Source organism: Gopherus flavomarginatus, chromosome 8 (assembly GCF_025201925.1).
Source record: "Gopherus flavomarginatus isolate rGopFla2 chromosome 8, rGopFla2.mat.asm, whole genome shotgun sequence".
NCBI lineage: Eukaryota > Metazoa > Chordata > Testudines > Testudinidae > Gopherus > Gopherus flavomarginatus.
The window spans coordinates 65,973,158-65,987,478 of record NC_066624.1 but is presented as its reverse complement, the minus strand read 5'-3'; the positions used below and the strand labels follow the sequence as shown (position 1 = coordinate 65,987,478).

Here is a 14,321-nt window from a genome sequence, read left to right as displayed (position 1 = left end):
TCCATGCCAAATTTCAAATCCCTGCTTGAAAGCATGAGGGCACAAGGATTTTTCAAAGAAAAGGTGACCAGATTTTTTTAACATGGGCAAAACAATTCCATTTCCCCCAGCCTCATTCTAAGAAACGGCTGAAACATTTTGGCTGAAATTTGCCACAAAAATTCAACTCAAGGTAGACACCCAGAATGGGAAATTTCAGCCCAAATGGTTAAAGTTTGGAAAAGTTATTATAAGCAACTGAAAACAGCATCTTATAAAAGGAAATGTCAGACAACCTTAATAATAGGGGTGCAAAAGACACCCAAAGTCAAAGATTGCTAATTTAAAAATAATAAATCAGACCTAACTGGCAGACAGAGACACCATACAAAGAATACCTGAGGCAATACAGAACTGAAATGGGACAGTCCTGGGGGCTTGGCATGTCGAGTGGGGGGCCACCCGTTTGCCCAGTGCAGACCCCATCAAATGATTGTCAGGATTCCCTGTTGCATCAAACAATCATGATCAAGGGGCTCAGGACCCCTGGCGGGCGGAGCAAACAAGTAGTCTGTAGCCCTTGGGCCTACTGGCAAGAGCAAACAATGGCAGTTGGGGCTCTGACCAGGGCAGGGCAGAGCAAACAATCAATCAGCCTGCAGTCCCTGGGGCAGGGCAGAACAAACACAGTCTACATCCAGAGTCCCTGGTAGCCATGCCTAGTGGCAATTGCAGGCAAGGGTGGGAAGGTAGGGGAACCTGGGCCCACACTACTATACCAGGTTCTTAAACTGCCTATTAAGGGTTCAGGCATTGGCTTCTAACACATTCCCTGGGTCACTTACTACCATAAATCCCACCTCAGCTGACAGAGGCTCAGCATCTCCATCAGTCTCTGTGGTCAGCTAGTCATCCACAGCATAGTCCAGGTCCACAGTCCCAACAGCCTGGAGAGTCAATGGTTCCACTGCAGGAATCTGCAACACAAATCCTTCCTCCACCAGCCCTGACTTAGCTGAGATGTCTCCTTTTATCTGTCCCCTCCACCTGGAGCATGCACAGCAGGGGCTATGGGGAGTGGTCTCCTGGGCTCATAATGATTGGTCATCCCCTGTTGACCCAGGGCAAGGTTGGCACTTCACAGGGACACAGAGCCAAAGCAGAATCAGAAGAGACAGAAGTTAGAAGTGAGGGCCAAAAAACTTCAGAGATTCGGGAGTTCCATTGGTCCTACAGTAGAAAGACAAGGCCCAGGAGTAAAAATTGTGCACAGATGGTACCTTTAGAGACTGTGATTAACAAAAAGAAAAAAAGAAACTGATGCCTGAATTCCTGTGCAAAAATAACATATAGGACCTGATGTAACACTCAAAACACTCTACCAAAATAGAGAAGTTATGCTTGTACTACTCATCATTGCAGAAAACACTGCTCAGCAGACACGTGTTGTCTAACTGAGTCACAAAACATACTTGACTAGGTATAAGCTTAGTGGAAGTTATAACTGACCCTACATTTCTCCTGTGAGTCAACTGGCCTTGGCTGAACAGGGCTGTTTGTCTGAGCCCCATTTGTAGCCTTTATCTATGCAAGTACCACCCGCTCCCACTGCCCCCAAGTAAGGTCTGCTGGTCTGAGTCCTCTGTGTTTCTTCTTTTTAGTTTCTGTAGGAGGAAGATTAATGCAATAATAATAATAAATAATAATAATACAAATACATATAAAAACCTCTTTTTTCCATCCTCAGGAACAGCCAAGTGAGCTTTTTGTCAAGCTTTCCAATAAAATTCACCTTTGTGCTTAGAATATACATAAGCAATGTTAGTCCAGTGGGTTAATTACTTTGAAAAACTATTAGCACCTCAAAATAGGGGTTTAGAATAAAAATTCAGCCATAACTATAATACTGAAAAGGGCAAATTATGAACTCCAGTAAGTTATCACATTTTTAATATAGCTATGGGCCAGGTCAGCCAAATTTTAAAATCTTCTCTTCCAACAGCACCATGCTAAAGGTAAGGACATTTGGCAACCACCTCACCCCCTACTTCCTTGAAGAAATACACACAACTCACATTCCCTCTTCTTAGCACACAGCCACACTGAACATTCCCAGTGTTATGAGGACTAATGAAAGGGGGAGAGGCACACATGGGGATAACTCCCAGTGTCTGGGGGCTTCAGAAAACCCCACAATTCCTAAAGAGGACCTATGTTTTTTTGTTTTTGTTTTTAATGTAGAGCTCAGTCTTCAATTTGCTTTGTGTCTGCTGTGGCATCAGTGAGAGCAGAAAGCACTCAGCACCTAACAGGAGATGCTCACCAGCTTGCAGGATTGAAGCTTCATTTTTAAAATGCACGTCATGCCAGTAGTCAGATTCTCTTTTACCCACTCCTCTCCCCTGCTGGATGTGGGGAGCCCTTTCTTCGGATGTGCTTCTTAAGCACTTGTTCTGATTACAAGGAGCACTTCATTTATAGACCTAGAGACTGAATTAGGAGTAGGTGGCATGTATTTGGCAAGGAAGAAAGGACAACACTTTTCAAAGATTAAAGTTTAAAAATAAAAATATTCTTCCTAGGGGAAGGAAAATGAGCCTGTCAGTGCAAAAAAATGGAACAGGTTTATATGGGACTAAAATGTGGGATGTTCCTTATTATCACAGTAGTGACCTCCCATGGTCACAGAAGGCATTCCATTCTCTAAACTCCTGTTTTCACCTCGTCATAGCTTTCATTAACAAAAATGTTGGACTCACATTTTCATGCTTTCATCTCAGCCCAAAGGTGAGTTTATTGTGGAAAGTTTGAAGAAAAAACAGGCAGCCTGTCTTAATTAACAGGCAGTTATAGGATTGTGGAAAAAAATGTTTTCTATTTTTGCATATAACCCAAAATGCTTACGTTTCTAAAAAAAAAAAAAATCTGAAGAAGTGGGTTTTTTACCCATGAAAGCTTATGCCCAAATAAATCTGTCAGGCTTTAAAGGTGCCACTGGACTCCATGTGGTTTTTGTGGACACAGACTAACACAGCTGCCCCTCTGATACGTTTCTAAAAAGTTCACATTTGTCATAGACTTAACCCCTGAGAGGGTGGCCCAGTAAAACAGGGCAATAGACTGACAGTCAGGATATCTGGGTTCTTCTCCTGACTCGCTGCACTTTTGAGCATCTTACATTATACCTCTCAATAGTAACTCAATCTCCCCATCTGTAAAATGGAGATAATACTTTCCAACCTTTGTACAAAGTTTTCAGATCTACAGAGAAAAAATGCCGTATAAGAATTAATTGTTAAAATATTTGGTTAAGAAATACTAACACAAAAATTATTAAAGTTGAATTCATTAACCTTTTAACATGCATCAGTTTCTTGTGAGATTTATCTAAATAGGTCCCCATGAAAGTCATATTTAGAACTGTGTTTATTTTAGCACAATTGGTAAAAGTTTGTGCATTTCGCTGCTCTGGCACCCCATTGGTAGATACAGGTTTAGGAAGAACTATCTCACTCTTGGCCCTGATCCTGAGGCAGGAGTGAATAATAGGCAGCTCTTAACTCTTCCAGGAACAGGCTCATCAGAGTAATCACCCTTCCTTGTAAGTATCCATTCTCTGATCCCCCTCCCCCACAGCTGTCAACCCTTCCAATATTCGTACCTCAGGGACAAGTGCTCAGCTTTCAATCACCATCCACTGATCAGACAGATCAGCCTCATTGCAACCAGTGCTCTTGACCACTTTACCCCATTTCCAAGCCTTTGGCCCTCCTCACAGTTGTCTGTCCTCCAGACCTCTCTACATGACTGATAAGTGCTGTCACCCAGCTTTCCTATCATACTGACCCTCTAACTAGTGACAAACTCCTGACCCCCACTCCTGGTCTCAAACACTCCTTACTCCATCAAATTCACAGATGTTACAAAACACAGAACCCCCTTCCAATTCTCAAACTTCCCATTGTGATAAGCCCCTGACTTTCCCTATTAGCTGTCAAATGCAATGACTATCCCATGTAGGGTGACCAGAGAGCAAGTGTGAAAAATCAGGACAGAGGGTGGGGGGTAATAGGCACCTATATAGGAAAAAGCCCCAAATAGTGGGACTGTCCCTATAAAATCGGGACATCTGGTCACTCTAATCCCATGATCTCCCTTTAAGTTATCAAAACCCTTTGTGACCACTAGCAGCTGTTAACCTCTCCCAGCACACCCTCACAAAAGGCCAAATTCTTCAGTAACACTGGTTGTGATGCTTTAGAAAATCAGTGTATGTACAATTTAAGAGTTCTGACTGGTATTATGAAATTGCTGTATCATGGATGTGGAGTTAGCCAGGTGTTATCAAGTCTGTGTTACATAACCCCCAGACCAGGGACAAAGGAAAGCGGTTAACCTTAATCACTGTGCTCTGTCCAAACAATGTGTATGTTAAGAAGGGTTGCTTGAGGGCGGATTGGAAACCAGTTCAACCTAGTTTGCCTGCAAGGCTAGGATTTTCTGGGTGGAATATTTCCCCCAAACAGGTGGCAAGAATTAGCCTTTAAAACTAGAGACTGGATGAGTAGGGTGATTCCTTGAGACACACAGGAAGCTTGGGCAGAAGAGAAGCATGTTTAATGCTTTCATAGCAGTGTGGGCTTGTTTAATTGAGGGATCAGCCAGAAAGAAGGAAACTGGGACACAGGTGAGAGAGACATTCCGTGGTTGAGAGAAACTGTGTGCAGAAAGGGGGTATCCTGAAGCCCAAAGAATCCTCAAGACTGGTGAGGAAACTGAAGTAGGGAAATACACATAGGTGTTTTATTGTTTGCCTATATCTTTATCTCTCTTGCAATATTTAAGTAAAGAGTAATTGTGTTTGGAAAACTTTCTAAAGTCTATCTGTGTGTCTATTTGCTTCACCAATACATGTCCCCGCAAGAGTTAAACTATAAACCTACTAGAGCAACCATGGATGGAACTCTGGGAAAGGATGTGCGTAAGCTACTAGGGGGTCTGGGAGTGGGTCACCATTGGTCCTGGGGGCGCAGAGGGCAGCTAGGCTATGAGATCCAATTTCCATAAAGGGGTAACAGCCTGCCTCTGCTCAGGAAATGTGCTAATAATGCCAAGGGCAGAGAGAGTGCTACAACCTATTCTGCCAAAGGGAAGCTTAAGAGCACATTAATCTAGTGTTTTGGGTCCCCTCTCCAACACAGCAGCCTGGAGTTTCAAGCCAAGAGGGGCTCTATCAGGGATGTGTGTGACAACCATTGTAAACCCAGATGGTGTCCAGTGGTGGTCAGTTGAGTCTTTCTGGGTTTATACCAGTGTAACTAGAAGAAGTTGGGCCAAATTATCCTGTTGCATTATTTGGGAAATAATACAGTATACTAGAAAATAAAATCTGCCTTTATCTATACATTGAGATCCTCATATGGATTTCATTATTATTGCCTAAATTGTATGATTATGTATTGAAAAAAGCCACATTTATATATGCAAAGGGGTAAGTTAAAGTTTGTCTGGGAAACTTGGCTGAGAATTTCCTGTTCAAATCCTCAGATTTAATTTGGTATGAATTACCTTTTTCTCTTGGGAGTTAACAAGTTGTGGCAGAGCAGCACCCAGCCTGTCCACAAGTTTTCAAATTAATCAGAGGGGTGTGACTGTATGCTAAAGTTCAAGGGGAGTCAACCTTGAGGTAGCATAAAGATTACCTGAATGAAGACAGATTTTAGAGTGCTGAAAATATTGATATTTATTGTCTGAGCAAAAAAAAAAACAAAAAAAATACAACACTCTGTAAAGCTGACAATTCTTAGGTAGAGAGGGAGGTGCAGGGAAGAAAGGTGCAAAATCCCCTGTATTGGGGAGGAAGGTAATTGTTCTGTCTGTGAGGTAATGTGGATTTGAGGAAAAAGTCCCTAGGATCAGCGACTGGAGGAGGGAATTATTTGAGTCTATCCTCCATCTCAGAATGTGCTTTCAGTAGAAGAAATGCACAATATGCACCAAATCTGGGAGTAATCCAAAAATGCTACACTTCCCCTCCAAAACACTCACTGGCCACGCTCTCTTTGCTCCAGGGCGTGAGGTGCAGACAAAGGGGGAAGAGAGGTTCTGTGCCCTAAACTGAAGGAAGCAAGGGGTAGGGGACACCTCTATGTGTGAGCGGGAGACCTGTGCTCTGAGTTTGAGGGGCTAGGGAGAGGTCCTCTGTGAGTGCGCTGGGCTGGAGGCAGTAAGGGGTGGGTGGGTGCACACATCACTGAGATCTGGCTGGGGAAAGGGATGGTGGCTGCTGGAAAGGGGGGGTGGCAGGGACCTCTGGCGGGGGGGGGGATGTCTACCTCTGGGCGATATACCCAGAGGAGAGGGCTCTGAGGAGGGCAGTGCTCTCTCAGGGGTGCTCCTGGGAAAGGCGTGCAGCTGTGGGAAGCTCGGGGCAGGCGCTACCTCAGGGGGGTGTAGGGGACTGCTGGAGGAGTGTAGCTCTCGCCAGGATGGTCCATTTCCTGGGGGCGCTAGCTGGGCTGTGGGGCATCTGGGGACCTGGTCCATCTCCTGGGGGTTCTAGCCGGGCCGGGAGGCGGGGTTCTGGGGGGAGCCAGTCATCTCACGAGGGGCCGTCCGTCTCCCGGGGGTTCTAGGTAGGCTCGGGAGCTCTGGGGGGGCCGGTCGGTCTCCCAGGGGTGCGGGGGGGCAGTCGGTGTCCGGGAGACTCCGGGGGAGCCGGTCAGTGTCTGGGAGGCTCGGGGGAGGGGCAGTCGGAGTCCGGGGGACTCTGTGGGGCGGCCGGTGGCCCGGGGGCTCTAGCCGGGCCGGGGTCCCTCCCCCGCGCACGCTGCAGGTCTCCATCTCCCTCCCGCGCAGACTGCTGCCTTCCTACCCCCGTTGCCGTGGCAACCGCCCGGCCTCCCCCAACCCCGCGCAGCCTGCGGAGTCGCTCGGCAGCCGCCGCTCGGAGCCCGACTCGCCGCCGCCGCTATCACAGCCTCACATGGAGCTGCTGGCTGCGGCGCTCAGCGCCGCCTGCGCCCTGGACCGCGACGGCTCGGCGGAGAGCGCGGCCGGAGCCCGCCCGGCCGGCAGGTGAGGGGCAGGGGGTTGACGGCGAGGAGGGGGCGCCCCGCCGCGGGACCCACTCACCCCTTCCCGCCTGCAGGCGGCCCCCCGCCGGGCTAGCGTCCCTCCTCTGAGCCCGAGCGCGGTTACTCGCGGGCTCGGACCCTCCAACCCCCCCCCCAATCCCCCTGCCCTGCCCGGGGCTGTTCTCCAACCTGCCCCAGCCCCGCCCGGGGCTGTTCTCCACCCCCTCAGCACCCCAATCCCCCTGCCCCGCCCGAGGCTGTTCTCCAATCCCCCCGCGCCCCAATCCCCCTGCCCCGCCCGGGGCTGTTCTCCACCCCCCAGCACCCCAATACCCCCGCCCGGGGCTGTTCTCCACCCCCCAGCACCCCAATACCCCCGCCCGGGGCTGTTCTCCATTTCCCCCCCCCGGCATCCCAATACCCCCGCCCGGGGCTGTTCTCCAGTGCCCCCCCCGGCATCCCAATACCCCCGCCCGGGGCTGTTGTCCAACGCCTCCCCAGCACCCCAATCCCCCTGCCCCGCCCGGGGCTGTTCTCCAATCCCCCCCGCACCCAAGCCCCTCTGCCCCGCCCGGGGTTGTTCTCCAACCTGCCCCAACCCCCCTGTCCCGCCCGGGGCTGTTCTCTAATTCCCCCCCACTCCAGCCCCCCTGCCCCGCCCGGGGCTGTTCTCCAATCCCCCCCCCCGCACCCCAGCCCCCCTGCCCCGCCCGGGGCTGTTCTCCACAACTCCCCATCCCACTGCCCTGTCCGGGTCTGCTTTCTACCGCCTGCCCCTGCCCCAACCCAACCCGGGCTGATCTCCACTCTCTGCACTTTCTCCTCTGCACCACCTGGCTGACCTCCAGCCCTCCTCCACCCCCTTACTGACATGGTGTTGATCTCCATTCCACTCCCCACCACACACACACAACCAGAACTGATCATCATATCCCCTCCCCCCCATACCTATGCATCAACTGGGGCTGATTTCCATCACACTCCCCCCCCCCAACATCCCTCCCACCAACCAGACTCATCCCCATTTCTCCCCCCCATCTCCCTGTACCAATCCAGGCTGAACTCCAGCTGGAACCGATTCCTGTCCCCTCTCCCTACACCAGGGTATGTGACTGAACTCTCAGCATCCCTTCTTCCTGCCTCCTTCCATGTATTGGAACCGAGCTGCATTCATCCTCTGTCCTCCCTACTCTATACAGGCCTGAGCTGAACCCCAGCCAGTCTCTCTCTCTTTCACACACGCACACACACACACACCCCTACCTCTCTGCTCTGAGGCTGGCTCTATCCTTGCACAGCGCTAAGCTCAGTCGGTGATGGGATCTCATACCTCAGCTCTGGGTGGAATCAGGGGAGGTTACTGCTCTCCTGCAGGGCCAAAGCCTCCACGCTCAGTGCTCAAAGACAGCCCCTGTGGCACATAGGAGTTTTTTTGGAGCGGAAGGAGTGTGCCTGCCCTATGGAGGTGAATCGTAGAGCAGTTTTGAAAAAAACACAGTCAGGGTCCCTAAATAGTGTGTCTTGCTGGCCACTGATGTTGGTAAGTGCCAGAGCCCACTAGTGTATGTGGAAACTGGGTGATTCAAATGCTTGGGCTGAGGGCAGGTCGATTGACAATGCCTGACTGTATACTATATATTTCTCTCCCAAAGAGAATCCCCTTCCACGACCGGACTAGTGCTTATCCCTGATGAGAGCCCTGTGGTCCCAGAGTGCCCAGCTGCTCTCTCTGAAACCCTGCAAATGATCCACCCCATGACAACTGACTCCTGGAAAACCCTCATTGAACAAATAGGTAAGGGCCATGTTTGTTATGCCATAAATTTATGGGCTGCCCAAGGCATTGTACTGTCTGACAGAAATACTGCCCCTATTAACCCAGGTAATGTTCCTAGATTTCTAGAGTGTGAAGTCTTTGCTCATGCATTTCTGATGAGTGAAGACACTGAATATAAATAAGAGAAAATGGTTCAAACATTTACATAAAACATATTTACATAAAACAATTTGGCCTGAAATTTGTAAGAAATGGTTCAAGTAGGTTATTTTCTAGCCTTTTAATCTTGAGGCAGAATTTGTATTAGTTAAAGAAACCATCCATTTAAGATTCTCCTGGATATTAGCTCCTTAGTGTTCAGGTTGCCTGAACCTTGAAAGCAGCAATAATTGGAGAGCAAAAACTAACCCCCCCAACAGCAGTCATATGCTACCCTCTGCTGCCCTCAAGGTTTGAGGGCACAAGAAGTGGAAAAAGCTCCCCACAGGAGTGAGCTCCTCATCAGCCATCAATCCAGATCTTCACTGGATCCGAACATGGTTTATTATCATCAGTCATTTATGATAGAGTAGCACCAAGAGGCCTTACCAGGACCCTGCTGTGCTAAGGGCGGTGCAGGGACAGCAAGAAACAGTCCCTGCCCCAAAGAGCTGACATTTAAATAGACTAGACATATAAATAGACAAACATAAAAAAAAAAATGAAGAAACAAGACATCTTTGCTACCTTTTTGAAAACTAAATTGGGGTATTCCCCCCACTCCCATTTTCCAGATGCTCTAGCAATTGCTGATTTAGTGTGCTTTTCTTCCACCCTGGCTACTCCACAGAGATAGATAAGGAAAAGACCAAATAAAAACAATCAAAAAGTGCCTACAGGCCAAAGATATCTAAAGGCAAACCCTTTCAGTTCATGCAATCCAGTTGCTCGTCCCTACAGGAAGCAGTGGGAGATTCCTATCTCCTCCAGGTCTTCCTGGGGATAGGAGCATGGACCAGGATTGCAACACAGCCACTTTTACACTAAAGCTAAATAAATACTGTTCTTTCAACAAAAATCTCAAAATACAAACTTAACATAAAACCCTTTTGAAAAAACAACACATTATGTATATACACATTCAACCTCAAATGCAAATCCACATATTTACTTAACTTTATTATAAATACACTTTCCTATTAAGCATATTATTTGGATTACAGTAGCACCCAGAGGCACCAATTTGAATCAGCACCTCATTGTGCTGGGGCTGAACAAACATACTATAAGAAAGACAGTCCCTGCCTGAAAGAGATTATAAACTAAAGATCTGATCTTGTAACTGATTCATGTGGATGGAATATTGCACCTGTGTGGAACCTCAGTGGCTTTGTCAGGCTGTGTGTGTCCACTCACATAAATCAGTTTTCAGGATTGGGGCGTAACTAGGAAGAAAATGCAACACAAGTAGGGGTGTGGACAGAAGGAGGAAGGAAAGTATGAGAATATCAGGAATACAAAATTGCATATATCGGGGTGGCCAAGAGCCACATGCAGCTCTTTTCCAGTTAAAATGCGGCTCACGGAGCCCCCCACATCCTCCCATTCTCTGCCTACCAGACTGGGGGGCAAAGCTAAGGGATTCTGCCCTATGGCAGGATGGTGGGGCTAGGAGCTTCTGCCATGGCGACTGGTACCTGATGAGGTTTGTCCCCCTCTAACAGCTTGAGTCATGCCCCCTCACACTCCCCACTTACCCTGAACGGTCCTCCCTGCAGATCCCAGTTGTTTGCCACTGCCTCTCCCCATGACTGCAGCGCCCACCTTGCCAGCTCCAGCAGCTGCTGTGCAGGGAGGGGGCCCAGTGGCACCAAGTGACTGAGCAGGGCCATCAAATCCTGGCAAAAATCTGGGGGATGGTATGTGATTCAATGGGCCCTCCCAGGTGTCACTTCTGGTTTCTGCCAAGCAGGGAGTGGGTCTCCCGGCTTCAACCCTGCAGGGTGTGCCTGCTGGGGCTTGGGGCTTCAGCAGGAGCAGGGCTGAAGCCCCGAGCCCGGACAGACGCCTCCTTTGAGGTTGAATCTTTGAGGCCCCCCTCCCCTTTCAGGGCTGAACCCCGAACCCAGACAGACACCTCCTGTGAAGCAGAAGCCCTGAGACCCCCCCATCCCTGCAAGGCTGAAGCCCGAGTACAGACAGGCATCTCCTCTGGAGCTGAAGACCCAAGATCCCCCTCCCCGCAGGGCAGAAGCCGCTAGCCCCACCACTCCACCGCAGGGTTGAAGCCTCGATCCCCAGCAGGTGCTCCCCAGCTCTTGAACTTCTGAAGATTGTTGTATGCGGCTGTCATGGTATAAATTCCCACTCTGAACCTTAGAGTCCAAAAGATGGGGTACCAGCATGAATTCCTCTAAGCTTAATTACCAGCTTAGATCCTGTAGTGCTGCCACCAACCAGCTCTTGGAGTGCCTGGTACACTCTGGTCCCCCCAAAACCTTCCCTGGGGACCCTAAGACCCAGACCCCCTGGATCTTAACACAAGGAAAGTAAACCCTTTCCCCCACTGTTGCCTCTCCCAGGCTTTCCCTCCCTGGGTTACCCTGGAAGATCACTGTGATTCAAACTCCTTGAATCTTACAACAAAGGGAAATCCACCTTCTCCCCTCCTCTTTCTCTCCCTGTCTCCCACCAATTCCCTGGTGAGTACAGACTCAATTCCCTTGAGCCTCAACAAGGGGAAAAAATCAATCAGGTCTTAAAAAAAGAAAAGTTTTTAATAAAAGAAAGGAAAAAGGAAAAGTTGTCTCTGTAATTAAGATGGTAAGGGTTACAGGGTCTTTCAGCTTATAGACACTAGAGAGAAGCCTTCCCCCCAGCACAAATACAAATTAAAATCCTTCCAGCAAAATACACATTTGCAAATAAAGAAAACAATCAAAAAGACTAAACCGCCTTCTACTGGTACTTACTATTTGAATAGAAAATTAGAGAGCCTGTAGGTACATCTGGTTACTCTCAGAACCCAGAGAGAACAACCGACAAACAACCAACACAAAACAAAGACTTCCCTCCACCGAGATTTGAAAGTATCTTGTTTTCTGATTGGTCCTCTGGTCAGGTGGTCCAGGTTCACTGCTTGTAACCCTTTACAGGTAAAAGAGACATTAACCCTTAACTATCTGTTTATGACAGCGGCTCAGAGGATCAGTAAGTTTGGCCACCCTGGCAGGGCCAGCTCCAGGCCCCAGCGCGCCAAACAGGTGCTTGGGGCAGCATGCCGCAGGGGGTGCTCTGCCGGTTGCCGGGAGGGTGGCAGGCAGCTCCGGTGGACCTCCCGCAGGCGTGCCTGCGTAGGGTCCACGCCAGCGGGAGGTCCACCTGAACCACGGGACCAGCGGACCCTCCGCAGCCACGTCTGCGGGAGATCCACCAGAGCCGCGGGACCGGTGAGTGGCAGAGCGCCCCCCGCAGCGTGCCGCCGTGCTTGGGGCGGCGAAATGGCTAGAGCCGGCCCTGCACCCTGGGCATATATTCTTAGCTGAATGTATAATTTGGAGACTTCAATGGCTTTTATATTTGTTTGATATTTTAAATAAGTGGACACTTGCCCAGCATATACAACTTAACTCTCAAAAAACCCCACCAAATAAGTACATTATTAAAGCATAATAATCAGTGAATATATTTATCGGATTCTCTTTATAAGGTAATAGTTCCTGAAATGTAGATAACAAAAATATGTAAAATATAACCCCAAAATCCATAGGTCAGAGTTAAGGTTGTGTTATGATAAAATGCACATCTTTGTACTTGATGAGAGTAACTTAGATGGTCAGTGTAAAATATATGATTTACTTAGCTATTGATCTCCTTGTCTTTAGGTGCTTAAGTTTTTTAAATTATGTGGTAGGTAATTTAACTGTGGTCACTGAGCAACCCTAACTGGTTTCATAAATGGTTTTTTTTGTCTTTAATTATGGAGCAGCTGATAGCTGCTCTACAGTTAAGGCTGTATAGCTAAGTTTCTATGTAAAGCTTAATTTAACATCCTCTCTAAAATTCTCTCACACATAAAAAAAAGAAACATTGCTAGGCCAACGGAAATATACAGACCACACTGAAAGACTTGTGAGGTTATACAAATCAGAGTCTTATTGTATAGTTGTGTTAGACACACATCTGTACTGGCAATGTATGTTATGAAGGGATGAGGTACGCTGACATTCTGAGTTTCTTGTGGTTTCCATCTGGGGCGGATTTAAGATTGTTGGGGTTTCTTATGTGGGAAGGGTTACCTTAACTGGTTCTCTCAAGGTTGAAGGGTTTTGGTTTTTTTAAGCATAACATGTTCTTTTAAGGAATACGTTGGGGTTGGGGGTGGAGGGTGTAACTGAGCATTTCCTGATTTTCCCCATGTTTGGGTTTTGGAGTTCCATATTCTGGAGGCATGAAAGGATAAGGTGGCTCTGCTGTACAGCAGCAGCTTTAGCTCCACTTTAACAAAGCATTGGTATGTGGCAATCCAGTATAAAGTCCAAATAGTGACTTAGAAAGCCATGTTGTTGAACAGTCCAGGCTTTGATATTTTGGCAGCCTAGAAGAGATGCTCCAGGACATCGGAGTTCCAGAGGGGAGAGAAGGCTGAAGCCTGTAATGGGCCATCATGGGAAATCTGCTAGAGATTCTGATAAGCTATCAGGCAAAACCCTACAGTTGGTAGTGAGGAGGCTACTTGGACCACTGAGGACATTTACCAGGAGCAGGAGAAGTCTGCAGTTAAGTATAGGGTTATTGATGAGAAGAGGCTGAGCCTTGAAGGATGCTATGGAAAACTTGGATCAAGGCATTGAGAAAGCTTGAGTAAGCTAGATGTCAGAAGAAGTCAGACAATATTTGTCAGACAAAACAGCTGAATTTTAGGTATAGTTCAGGGACCGTAGTGAACAGTTTTAAATGTGCATACATGCTGCCTGATCTGTTGTCTACTTCCTGCTGCATTTCTACTAATCTCCAAAGGCAGATGTGCTATTATAGTCTTAATTTAGTGACAATGTGTTAATGAAATGCTTGATAAAGATGTAAAAACAGTGCTAGACACCAAAACAACCTCATTGCCAAATATCAATCTAGGTACTTATATGGCCCTCATTACCTTAGTGTCTGAGCATCTCAAATCATAATGGATTTTATTTTCACAATACCTCTGTGAGGTAGAGTATTACATTTTTACAGATGGGGAGCTGAGGCTCAGGGTAGATTAAGTGACTTGTGCAAGGTACTACAGGGAGTCTGCGGTTGAGCCAAGAACCCAGTGAGACTTCCCAAGTTCCAGTCCAGCCTTAGGCACTGGACCATCCTTCCTACCCAGCTACAAGAAATGCTGCTCTGAGGAAGCTAAAAATCTGCAAACTGATGTGTGTAAGATGTACTTGCCTGCACCCCTGTTGTACTCTTTAGGAGAAAGATTGCCATCAGTCACAGACTGCACAAGGGTCAGCTGCAGTAGG

The 14,321-nt window shown here is 48.0% G+C and overlaps 1 protein-coding gene across 4 annotated transcripts in view; it reads left to right on the top strand.

Moving 5' to 3' along the window:
* The window catches only part of NGEF (neuronal guanine nucleotide exchange factor), a 127,186-nt gene that overhangs the window by 62,879 nt on the left and 49,986 nt on the right, over positions 1 to 14,321 (top strand). For 2 of the 4 annotated variants that reach the window (XM_050965316.1, XM_050965318.1), the window contains exons 4-5: positions 6,838 to 7,056; positions 8,708 to 8,850. In XM_050965316.1, the coding sequence (XP_050821273.1) occupies positions 6,838 to 7,056; positions 8,708 to 8,850 (362 nt within the window). The remainder of the gene's footprint in view (positions 1 to 6,837; positions 7,057 to 8,707; positions 8,851 to 14,321) is intronic. The other 2 variants (XM_050965319.1, XM_050965320.1) reach the window with 1 other exon arrangement.